This window comes from Aotus nancymaae, unplaced genomic scaffold, assembly GCF_030222135.1.
Source record: "Aotus nancymaae isolate 86718 unplaced genomic scaffold, 86718_ANA_hifiasm-v0.15.2.pri h1tg000036l, whole genome shotgun sequence".
Lineage (NCBI taxonomy): Eukaryota > Metazoa > Chordata > Mammalia > Primates > Aotidae > Aotus > Aotus nancymaae.
In genome coordinates this window covers 71,732,064-71,744,858 of record NW_026988450.1, presented here as the reverse complement: position 1 = coordinate 71,744,858, position 12,795 = coordinate 71,732,064, and the positions used below count along the sequence as shown (strand labels likewise).

General features: G+C 38.3%; 1 protein-coding gene and 1 non-coding gene across 2 annotated transcripts in view; one reads left to right on the top strand and one right to left on the bottom strand.

The window, feature by feature from the left end:
* The window catches only part of ATAD2 (ATPase family AAA domain containing 2), a 71,616-nt gene that overhangs the window by 47,995 nt on the left and 10,826 nt on the right, over positions 1-12,795 (top strand). Inside the window, exons 20-24 of the mRNA XM_012451596.2 lie at positions 6,003-6,138; positions 7,237-7,433; positions 8,518-8,677; positions 10,828-10,950; positions 11,073-11,216. Coding sequence (XP_012307019.2) covers positions 6,003-6,138; positions 7,237-7,433; positions 8,518-8,677; positions 10,828-10,950; positions 11,073-11,216 — 760 coding nt within the window. The remainder of the gene's footprint in view (positions 1-6,002; positions 6,139-7,236; positions 7,434-8,517; positions 8,678-10,827; positions 10,951-11,072; positions 11,217-12,795) is intronic.
* On the bottom strand, positions 1,369-1,479 carry LOC135278149 (U6 spliceosomal RNA). Its single transcript, XR_010345705.1, has one exon. It is a non-coding gene; the product is annotated as a U6 spliceosomal RNA (small nuclear RNA).

Sequence of the window (12,795 nt, the reverse complement as noted above, 5' to 3'; positions counted from 1 at the left end):
ACTTTTCTCAGATCTCTGCTCAGATATCACCTTAGAGAGGTCTTTTTTGATCAGCATTTCTCAATAATAGCAATAGCTCTTCTGCCCATCACACTCTTTTCCCTTTTTCCTGCTTTATTTTTATTGCCCCCTGCCATTAAATATTGATTTGCTTGACTCTCTTTCCACTATCAAAATGTAAAGTACATGAAATTAAGGACTTTTTTTTTTTAAGCTCTGTGTCCATAGAGCACATGACAAGCATATTGTAGGCTTCTGTGTATTTTCTTTTAATGAATGAATTTGATGTTTTTTTCCCACACCTTTGACAGAATGGTTTGTAGTTTTTAGAACACTAATAGGAAGATAAGCTCAAATACTTATTAAGGGAATATTTATTGAGTGCTTATTTTCTACCAGGCATGGTTCTAGGCACTAGGGATATATCAGTGAATAAGATAGACAAAAATGTATGTCCTTACACATATAGGGCTAACATTTTAGTTAAGTAGGGGAGAGAAGTTTTTAAAAATTTATAATACTGTAGTGGAGAAAAGTTTAGCTAAGGGGTATCAAAAGAATATGGGTAGGTCACAGTGTGAGATAGGCTAGATAAGGCCTCAGTAAGAAGATATTTGACCGGACACAGTGGCTCACGCCTGTAATTCCAACACTTCAGGAGGCCGAGGTGGGTGAATCACCTGAGGTCAGGAGCTCAGGAGCAGCCTAGCCAACATGGTGAAACCTCATCTATACAAAAATACAAAAATTTGCCAGGCTTGGTGGTGTGTACCTATAATCCCAGCTACTCGGGAGGCTGAGGCAGGAGAATCACTTGAACCCAGGAGGCAGAGATTGCAGTGAGCTGAGATTTCACCATTGCACTCCAGCCTGGGTGACAGAGCGAGACTCCGTCTCAAAAAAAAAAAAGAGAGAGAGATGATATTTGAGGAAAAATGTGGAAAAGGTAAGGTAGTGAACCATTGGAGTAGCTGAGAGACAAAAGGTCCTAGCAGAGGAAAAAGCAACTGCAGAGGCTCTGAGGCAGATCTGTGTCTGGCATTTTGGAAAAATAGCAAGAAGGCCAGGTGATAGAGCAGAGTGAGTGAGGGTCAATCTAGGAGGAAAGGAGGCCAGGGTTATCAAGGGATCAGATTGTGTCCCTGATGGCTCTGTATAGTGATAATAATTGATTATGAAACCTGCATAAGGAAATGAATTCATAGGAATTGAATATTAAGTATATATTATAAACTCTTTGAGTGGGGAAGGTCCTTAAAGGTTTTCAGTTTAGTTAACTATCTAGTTTTATACTCTGCACTATCTCCTTAATGTGGATATTGCACTGATGTTTAAACACTTTCTATACCCTTGTTAGCTCTGACTCCTAAAAATCAACTTACTGGTGGAGGCTTTCATTTTTTATTTTAACTTAGAAAGGGGTCATGCTAATCTTCTATATCGTTCCAATTTTAGTATATGTGCTGCTGAAGCAAGCACAAACCTTCCACTTCTTAATCTCCATTTTCCAGATTGCATATAGAACTTGTCTAATACATGTTCATCATGACAAGTCTTTGTATATTTAAACACTCTTTTTATGTCTTGCTGACCTAGGCCTTTTCAAATTAAACAGGATATGGTATATTCATTAGGACTATTAATAAAGTAGAAGTTTATTTTTTACTCACTTTAACAATACTAGGCAGGTTGATTACATTGGCAGGTTTGTCTTCTGCTGTACAGTCATTCAGACACTCAGGCTGAAAGATACTGTCTTATTTTCTTTTTTTGGAGATGGAGTCTCACTCTGTTGCCCAGGCTGGCAGTTCAGGGGTGCAGTCTTGGCTCACTGCAGCCTTTAATCTCCCGGGTTCAAGCAGTTCTGCCTCAGTGTCCTGAGTAGCTAGGATTATAGGTGCCCGTCACCACGCCCAGCTAATTTTGTCTTTTTAGTAGAGATGGGATTTTACTGTGTTGGCCAGGCTGGTCTTGAACTCCTGACCTCAGGTGATCCTCCTGTCTTGTCTTCCTAAAGTGCTGGGATTACAGGTATGAGCCACCACACCTGTCTTCTTATTTTCATCATGTAGCCTTCCAGATCGCTTTCATTCCAATCAACTGAAAGGACTGGCTCTTACTTGTGCCTGACGTGGAAGTGGTGTAAATCATTTTCTCTCATATTTCATTGGCTAAAGCTCAGTCACATAGCCATACTTCATTGCAAGAGGAGCTGGGAAATGTGAAGAGCCATGTGCCCAAGAACAAGAATACAGATTGTGGTAATAGCAGTCTTTGTTACACAGCACACCAGGTTGTAGTTTCTTCATAATTCTGGTCACTCTCCTGATCTCCTGAATGTCATTTCTTTTTCTAGTTCTTTTGGAAGGCCAGAGCCAGAATGAATTAAGTACTCTAGCAGTGTTCTGATTAATACAGTGTAAAGAAGGATTGTTAGCCATAATATTACTGGTTTATTATTCTATCAACTAAAACTACTAATCATTTTCAGATTTGAAATAAAGTAATGAATTTATGATCTGGGTAACAAGTAAGACAAACTAGGTGAACTTTCTTTATATGGATGTGGAGAGGTTGAAAAAATGTTAATCAGTTTAATCCGGGGAACCTTTGTCAAGGACGTGGAAATTCTATACTAAAAGATCTTTTCTTAAAGGATAGCTTCTTTCTTTTTTCCTTAGGATAATGTTTCCTAAGCATATAATTGAAAACTGAGTAAAATATTTCAATACCACATTCTATAAGTAGGGAAGAATGGTCCTGGGACTAGGAATTGCTGCCCATTTTTATAAAATGAATAGTCCATATGCATGCAAATAAGCAAGCCTTGTATAGCTTTCAGTGATTTAGTGATACTGTTGATATGACATTAGACAATACTATATGAGAAATACTGTATAGTCTATTATTAGGCACATTAAAATTTGTCCATCTCAAAACTGCAGTCAGAAAATAGCTCTCTATATGCAAGAGCACAAGTGGACTCAGGCCAGTATGGAAAGATGAAAAAGAATGCTATTAGCAGATTAGGAGTTTTAATGAATCCATGAAAGACAAAGTAGTGAGGATTAGATTGATAAAGATGACCACAATTCACAGCATATGCATGAAAGGACTGCTTTGAAAGGCAAAAGTGGTTTCTAGCTGAGGAAAGAGCCTTTGGGCTGGATGCGGTGGCTCACACCTGTAATCCCAGCACTTTGGGAGTCCAAGGCAGCAGATCACTTGATCAGGAGTTTGAGACCAGCCTAGCCAACATGACAAACCCCCATCTCGACTAAAAATACAAAAATTAGCTGGGCATGGTGGCACACGCCTGTAGTCCCAGCTACTTGGGAGGCTGAGGTATGAGAAAAGCTTGAACCCAGGAGGTGGAGGTTGCAGTGAGCCAAGATCATGCCACTGCACTCCAGCCTGGGTGACAGAGCGAGACCATGTCTCAAAAAAAAGAACCTTTGGACAACCCTGGAATAATTGGCTTTCTTCCACTTCCAGTCCCTATACCAAGCAGTAGTCAGCAGGGTGGTTATGCCCCAGGGCTAGTATAACAGAGCTTATATATGACTGCTGATATCAGGAGAAATGGGGAGCCCTTGTGCCCACAAGACAAATTATAGGCACACTTCTTCTTCTTGTATAGACTAGCTTTCATAGTCACTGGAGGTAGAAGCTACAATAAACAGAAATAGCACCTATGGACAATCAGAAATTTTAAAAGCAAAGATGTGGTTATAAATAAACATTTGAGGAAGGACAACCTCATGAATAATTTCCATGTATCACCGACAAACTGTGACAGAGAACCAATTGGAGACAAATGAAATAACCCCTGTAAAAAGGAAATAAAATTCTTTATAGGCTGAGAAGGGAGCAAACACAGATGAAGAGCAGATTAGCAAAGTGGAAGATCATGAGACCAGTAATTCTTACAATATGTGATACAAAAGTACAAAGACTTGAAAAGCGTGAAGAAATAATTAAAAGAAATGGAGGAGATAGGTTAAGGTCTCATGGGATTTATGGTAGGTGAAAACAAGAACTGTAGGAGAGAAAATAATCACATGATAGAACAATTTGTTCAGTTAAAGAATACCATAAATCTTCTTAAGATTTAAAAGTATTCTTACGATGTAATGTGTTCCAAGTACTGAGTACTATAAGATGACTATAGTTAACAAAATTATATAGTTCTAGGCCATGCTCAGTGGCTCACGCCTGTAATCACAGCACTTTGGGAGGCCGAGGCAGGCGGATCACCCGAGGTCCGGGAATTCGAGACCAGCCTGACCAACATGGAGAAACTCTGTCTCTAGGGCCAGGCGCGGTGGCTCACGCCTGTAATCCCAGCACTTTAGGAGGCCGAGGCGGGTGGATCACGAGGTCAAGAGATCGAGACCATCCTGGTCAACATGGTGAAACCCCGTCTATACTAAAAAATACAAAATTAGCTGGGTACGGTGGTGCATGCCTGTAATCCGAGCTACTCAGGAGGCTGAGGCAGGAGAATTGCCTGAACCCAGGAGGCGGAGGTTGCGGTGAGCCGAGATCACGCCATTGCACTCCAGCCTGGGTAACGAGCGAAACTCCATCTCAAAAAAAAAAAAAAAAAGAAACCCTGTCTCTACTAAAAATACAAAATTAGCTGGTCATGGTGGCACATGCCTATAATCCCAGCTACTCGGGAGGCTGAGGCAGGAGAATTGATTGAACCTGGGAGGCGGAGGTTTTGGTGAGCCGAGATAGCACCATGCACTCCAGCCTGGGCAACAAGAGCAAAACTCCATCTCAAAAAGAAGAAAAAGATTATGTAGTTCTGAGTAGCTAGAAGAGGGATGTTGGATGTTTCCAATACAAAGAAATGATAAATGTTTGAGAAGACAGATATGCTAATTACCTTGATCTGATCACTTTATGTTATATGTATCGCAACATCAGTAGGTACCCCATGTACAGTTATTATGTCATTTTTAAAAACTAATTTTAAGCCCATAAATTTGAGATCAGCCTGGGCAGTACAAGGAGATCCTGTCTCTACAAAAAGTTTAAAAACTAGCTGGGTGTGGTTGTGCGTGCCTGTAGTCCCAGCTACTCAGGAGGCTGAGGCCAGAGAAGTGCTTGAGCCCAGTTTGAGGTTGCAATGAGCTATGATTATGCCACTGCAATCCAGCCTTAGTGACAGAGGGAGACCCTGTCTCTTTAAAAAAGAAAAAAATAAAATATTATCAAGTCAGTTTCTTTTTTTTTGAGATGGAGTTTCGCTCTTGTTACCCAGGCTGGAGTGCAATGGCGCAATCTCTGCTCACCACAACCTCCGCCTCCTGGGTTCAAGCAATTCTCCCGCCTCAGCCTCCCCAGTAGCTGGGACTATAGGTGCGCGCCACCATGCCCAGCTAATTTTTTGTATTTTTAGTAGAGACGGGGTTTCACCATGTTGACCAGGATGGTCTCGATCTGTTGACCAGGATGGTGTTGATCTTTTGACCTTGTGATCCACCCACCTCGGCCTCCCAAAGTGCTGGGATTACAGGCGTGAGCCACCACTCCCGGCCTCAAGTCAGTTTCTTTATTAATTGTAGTGTGGATTCTTGAGTTCTCATGATTTTTAGTTCCTAATCTATTGTAAACATGGTTTATACATAAATCCAACATTCTTTAAAAAACTTGTTTAAAAAATAATTTATTTTACAATTTAGATTGTCATTTAAAATGTGTATAATAACCTACTATTGTATTAAATGACTAACACATGCATTTCATATGCATGTGTGTATATATACTGCATATATATATATATATATATATATATATATGTTTATATACTGTACAGAACTCCTTGACATATGATGGGTTTATCTGGGCATAACCCGATTTTAAGTGGAGGGTCATACTGAATACATATCACTTTCATGCTGTTATGAAGTTTAAAAATCATAAATTGAACCATTGTAAGTTGGGGATCATCTGTATATATGATATAAATTGCATTTATTTTCCTTTTTAAGGTGCAAGAATTGTTTATCCGTGATTATGGAGAGATTTTTAATGTCCAGTTACCGGGTAAAGAAGAACGGACAAAATTTTTTGAAAATTTAATTCTAAAACAAGCTGCTAAGTCTCCTATATCAAAAAAGAAAGCAGGTTAGTTTCTGTATCAAAGTTAATAATTTTGAGAAAGTGGTAATGAAATAGTTAATGGCATTGATGTGTCTGATAACACAAGCTCAAAACCTCACTCATGAGGTTGATGCATTTACTGCTTAAAAATCTCTATCCTTGACTTAAGCATATCCTTAAAAAATAAAAAAATTAAAAAAAAAAAACTCTATGTTTCCGATTAAAATGGACTAAAGTTCTTAAGGTACACAAGGTCTTTGACAGTATAGCCCCAATCTGTCTTTCTAAACTCATTTTGGGCACTTGTGTTCTGCTCAGCCCTCCACGCCCCACCTTTTTTCTTATAAAATGCTATTTTATTTTTTTGAGACAGGGTCTCACCCAGGCTGGAGTGAAGTGGCATGATCACAGCTTACTATAGCCTCAACCTCCTGGGCTCAAGCACTCCTCCCACCTCAGCCTCCCAAGTAGCTGGGACTGCAGTGTCATGCCACCATGCCTGACTAAATACTTATTTTTTTAGTATACCTCATTTATTCTTTATTATGAAGACTTTTCTTACTTATATGGGCAAAATAAATGGCTTCTGCCTTTATGACCCATCATACTTTTAAAATACTACTAATATGATATTACAGTGACATAATTATGTCTCTTACTCCCTTAGTAGTTTGGCAGCTCATAATGGCAGAACTCTAATACTCCTTTTTTTATCCTGAGTACTCATTGTATGTCTATTTAAACAAAATAACCTTTTGTTATATTTGAAATATATTACACATTTTTATTAGTTCAAAACTAGTAAAGAAGGCATTTTATAGTTAGAATATTTTTGTCCTGGAAATAATGCATTTTCAAAGTTTAATAGCCCCTTAAATTATCTTAAAATGGAACAGAGGTGATGACTTTTAGGAATTAGCATTCCAAATTACAAGTTACTAATGATTTCTGGAGGGGATATAGGGTTAGAGATTATGGTAGTACTTTTGTATTCCAAATCTTTGGATTCCTGTAATATTTATAGAAGATAATCCCTCAAATCCTGGCTCTGTTTTCACTAAATCACTTGTCACCCTCAATATTATGGAGGAATAGTAACTAAACTTTTCCATTCATGTGAAGCTTTGCAGGCTTTGGAGATATTACCGGTAGCACCACCACCTGAGCCAAGATTACTGACAGCCGAAGAAGTGAAACGACTAGAAGAACAAGAAGAAGATACATTTAGAGAACTGAGGATTTTCTTAAGAAATGTTACACATAGGCTGGCTATTGACAAGCGATTCCGAGTGTTTACTAAGCCTGTTGACCCTGATGAGGTATTAATTTAATTTTTGGATCAAATGTGTTCTAGGCCATAATACTTCACAATCGGGATATTTGAAGAGTTTATGTGGTTCTGCCCACACTCTGAACTAGTTTCCTCTATTTGGAAACGTGTACCAGGTTAGTGTCCTAAGCACATGGAGACTTTAAGAGCAGGATGACACATTTTCCTTTCCTGCAGACAACTACCTCTGTCTGCCCAACCTAAACATTCTAGAAGTAATTGAGAATGTCTTATTTTATTTTATTTTATTTTATTTTAGAGACGGAGTTTCGCTCTTGCTGCCCAGGCTGGAGTGCAATGGCGTAACCTCGTCTCTGCCGCCTCCACCTCCTGGGTTCAAGCGATTCTCCTGCCTCAGCCTCCCAAGCAGCTGGGACTACAGGCATGTACCACCACGCCCAGCTAATTTTTGTATTTATAGTAGAAATGGGATTTCTCCATGTTGGCCAGGCTGGTCTTGAACTCCTGACCTCAGGTGGTCCACCCGCCTCAGCCTCCCAAAGTGCTGGAATTACAGGTGTGAACCACCACACCCAGCAATTTTTTTTTTTTTTTTTTTTTTTTTTGGGTTGGGGCTTCACTGTTGCTGAGGCTGGAGTGCAGTGACACAATCTCATCTTTCACTTCAATCTCGTAGAGATAGAGTCTTGCTATGTTGTCCAGCCTAGTCTCAAACTCTTGGCCTCAAGCAGTCTTCCTGCCTCAGCCTCCTGAAGTGCTGGAGATTATAGGAAAGATGAGCTGACCAAGAATGTCACTGCCACATGATATTATTATGACCTCCACAATTGGAAGAGAGCTGGAGAACCAGATCTTAAGTTGCCCTGAAGGACTGGTGGCAATTGGATGAGGGAGGAATATAGGATGTTACTGGAGAATACAGCTGCCCAAGAATAAGAAACAAATACAAAACACAAATAGTCTTAGATGAAGTCAAAGGTTTTATGTTAAATATATTATCATAATCTCTTACATATTTATTCTCTATCCGCTATATTGCCTGGCAGAGAAACTTGACTCACATGTTATATTTAGAGTTAATTTCGTGATCTGGTTATTGGCTTGAATTTTAGGTTCCTGATTATGTCACGGTAATAAAGCAACCAATGGACCTTTCATCTGTAATCAGTAAAATTGATCTACACAAGTATCTGACTGTGAAAGACTATTTGACAGATATTGATTTAATCTGTAGTAATGCCTTAGAATACAATCCAGATCGAGATCCTGGAGGTGAGCATTACTGAATTTTTTTTCAGGGGGTAGAGTTGGGGGGCAGCTAACACTTAGGGTTGATTTTTGTGTCAGGTGCCATATTATAAACATAACAAAAATACTGTTTAATCCTCACAACAACCTTATCCCCATTTTACAAATGGTAAAAATGAAGTTTAGAAAGGTTAAAAACATTGCTCAAGGTCACACTTCCAGGAAGGGGCAGAATGAGAGTTTGAATGCAGGTTTCTCTCGTTCCCAAATCCCCTGTTTTTAACAATATACGTCCTCTAATGTCTCATATAGGATGAGATGGCTTATTTTCTTTGTATTTCAGTGCTCTTCCTCAAAGTGGAAAAGTAGATACTCTGTAATACAATAGGTTTAAAACTATTTTATTAGTTATTACAAAAGCAATATAATATAGTGCTTACTAATAGTAATATTTAAAAAATCTAGTCCCCCATTTCCTTTCTCCAAAGGTGGATGCTGTTAAGTTTGATGATATCTTTTTGGACTTTTTCTGTGCATATACCCATTCTGCTGTCACCTATCCCCTCTGTTTTTTTTTTTTTTTTTTTTTGAGACTGAGTTTCACTCTTGTTACCCAGGCTGGAGTGCAATGGCGCGATCTCAGCTTACTGCAACCTCCGCCTCCTGGGTTCAGGCAATTCTCCTGCCTCGGCCTCCTGAGTAGCTGGGATTACAGACATGCGCCACCATGCCCAGCTAATTTTTTGTATTTTTAGTATAGACGGGGTTTCACCATGTTGACCAGGATGGTCTCGATCTCTTGACCTCGTGATCCACCCGCCTCGGCCTCCCAAAGTGCTGGGATTACAGGTGTGAGCCACCGCGCCCGGCTCCCCTCTGTTAATATAAAATTTAATGGATATAATGTATGTTATTTGGGTGGTGGATACCCCAAAAGCCCTGATTTCGTGTGTAGTCTGTGCATATAACAAAATTACACTTGCACCCCATAAATTTGTACAAATTTTAAAAAATAATAAAATGTATAAATCATTTTTAATGTTATGTTTGTTCTGTATCTTGTCCATTTCCAAGAAATGTTCTTTCTTAGGTGCTTATTTAATTTTCTGATAGCTTCCTGTTCTTATGGATGCAGTGCTTTTTAACTCTTACCTATGGATAAAAAAATCATTTTAAAAATAATTCTGTCTTCTGTATTAATTTCTCCTCCAGTACATTGGCTTTTTGTTTTTAAATTGGTGGTGCTTATAAGTTAGATTGATTAGCATAGGGACCTACTGAAACTTTCTTTAACAATTGAAAAGCTTACTATTCTTTTCCTCCCAGTCCTCTAACTCACCTTCCCTAAGCATTTCCCTGTACTTCAGAGTTCTGGAGTTAAGCAGTGGGAAACAGACTAGGAAGCTGAGAACACTCCTTCATTGTATGTAGAAAGAAGGAACCAGGTATTCTGGAGGCAGAGGGCTTTCTCTGTCACATTGCAGTCATGCTGCTGCTGCTCCCTTTCTGTCTATTACAGCAATCTAAAATTATCTCAGGCTAGTGGTGTCAAATGTTAGTGGACATCAGAATCTGCTAAAGGACTTCATAAAATACAGATCACTGGACCCCATCTCTAGGGTTTCTGATTCTGTAGGTGTGGGCCCTGAGAATTTGCATTTCTAATGAGTTTCCCAGTGTCACTGATGCTGCTGGGTTCAGGAAGCACTACTTAGAGCTTGCCCTGACTTTCTTCAGGCCCAAATGCGATGTTAGAAAGCCCACTTCAACATTCCTAATGTAATGTAGCTATTCCTATATAACCTAGGAGTGAATTTTGCAGTCTCTTGGCCTTTGAGGATTATCGATCTGGCAGTTCAATCTTGCATTCGCTTATTCCGTCTGCTGCCTCAAATCATATTTTCTATTAATTCATTCCTTTTTTTTTCTGATATTTCAAAGGGATCTGAACACGACAAGAGCAGTAAAATAGTTTGGGTTTAGTCTGCCATGTTGAATCAGATGTTTAACACGTTAAGATTAGCACCAAAAACAGAATAGGACAATTCCAGTAACTTACTATTTGTGGTAAAAGTCAAAAGGAATTGTAAGAGCTACTATCTTAGCTCAATATGCTGTTTATTTTTGGTATATTAAAAGGGGGAAATTAATTATATTTTTTACTCATTTCATAGATCGTCTTATTAGGCATAGAGCCTGTGCTTTAAGAGATACTGCCTATGCCATAATTAAAGAAGAACTTGATGAAGACTTTGAGCAGCTCTGTGAAGAAATTCAGGAATCTAGAAAGAAAAGAGGTAAGAAAGTGATTTGGTGTCAGAAAAGGATGCTTCAGATGTATTGAGTATTTTCAGTTAATCCTTCATGTAATTTTGAAATCTGGAAATCCCTTTTGACATCCCACATATCTATTTATAAGGTTGTAGCTCCTCCAAATATGCCCCATCTTACTACCATGTGATGCCAAAGCAAAATTCCACTCTTGCTGGTGATAAAAGATCAGATCCAGAGCAGAATGAAAAGCTAAAGACACTGAGTATTCCCATGGCTTGCAGCACTCCTGGTAAGTACTCGAGTAGTTTTCATTTATGAAATTGTAACTTTTATTCTTTTCTAATGTCATTCACTTTCTCCCTCATTTTCCTTCATTTGTATTAATGCAGTGAATTACATTGATTTTGTTACTATTAAGACAACTTTACATTCTTGAAATAAATCCAAGTTTATAGTGTACCACTTGCAATCCAAAAGTTCACCATCTAATTGTGGACTGACTTAATTTGAAACTGATATCTGTAAATTCTGGTCTATTCCTTACTCCCCCTTATTCTTAGGATGTAACTCCACAGGTTAGCAATTCAAAGCCTGTAGGGTTTTCTAAGGCCCGCCTTCCTTGGCAGACTTTTAATTCCAATTTTTGTTCTTTAAGCCCCATCCTTGTCAGACTCTGCTCAGCTTCTCAGGCTCTGTTATTCATTTGTTTTCCCAGATTTTAGCACCATAATTCCTCACTACTTTATCAGATCTCTGTGTGTGTGTTAAGGTTAGAGTTAGCGTGTTTGCTGGGGTTAGAACCTTCACTTACTGTATTGCAGGTTTGTCTATCTTCAGGTAATTGGTTTGAGATAGATAAAGAATAAGCTCTTCTTTTGAAAAATTGGGATGAGGCAGCTGGGAAAGGAAAGAGAAGAGAAGAAAATTAGCAAGAGGGCTTCACTACCAGAATGCTCACAATCAAATCAACTTAAAGCAAGAATATATAAGTATGGAAATTAGCTCCCTTAAAACAATCAATTATTTGATATGTACCCAACAGGATTACATACTTTATGTCCACCAAAAGGCTCATCCAAGAATATTCAAAGAAGCAATATTCATATTAGGTTGGTACCAAAGTAGTTGCGGTTTTGCCATAAAAAGTCATGGTTTAACACTGTGAGTAACTCAAATGCCTATCACCAGTAGAATGGAAAGATATGAATTATTATACACTGAGAATCCTTAAATGTCAACTACATACAACAAACAGCATAGATGAACCTTCCAAACAATGTTGAGTAAATCCTAGACACATTCACGTGACAAAATTTTAAAATATATATTTAAAATTTTTATATATGTATGAAGTCAAAAATGGGCAAAACTAATCCATGGTGTTATAAATCAGGATATTGTTTACTTTTTAGGATATTATGACTAGAATTAGAATAAGGGTAACTTTGGAATGTTAGTATATGTTCTGTTTCTCGATCTGGGTGCCGATTATGTGAGTTTCTTCTGTTTGTGGATATTCATTTCATGTTTATGTTCTGAGTACAATTGGCCCTTGAATAATATCAGTTTGAAGTGTACAGGTCCACTTATGTGTGAATTTTTCTCAATAAATATCTTGGAAAATATTTTGGAGATTTGCAACAGTTTCAAAAAACTTGCAGATGAATCGCATGGCCTAGATAGTGAAAAAATTAGGTATGTCATAGGTGCATACAATATGTATAGACAGTAATCTTATTTTATCACTTACTACCATAAAATATACACAAATCTATTTTTAAAAGTTAAGATTTCTCAAAATTTAACACACAAACACAGATCTTACATAGCACCATTTGCAGTCAAGAGAAATGTAAACAAATGTAAAG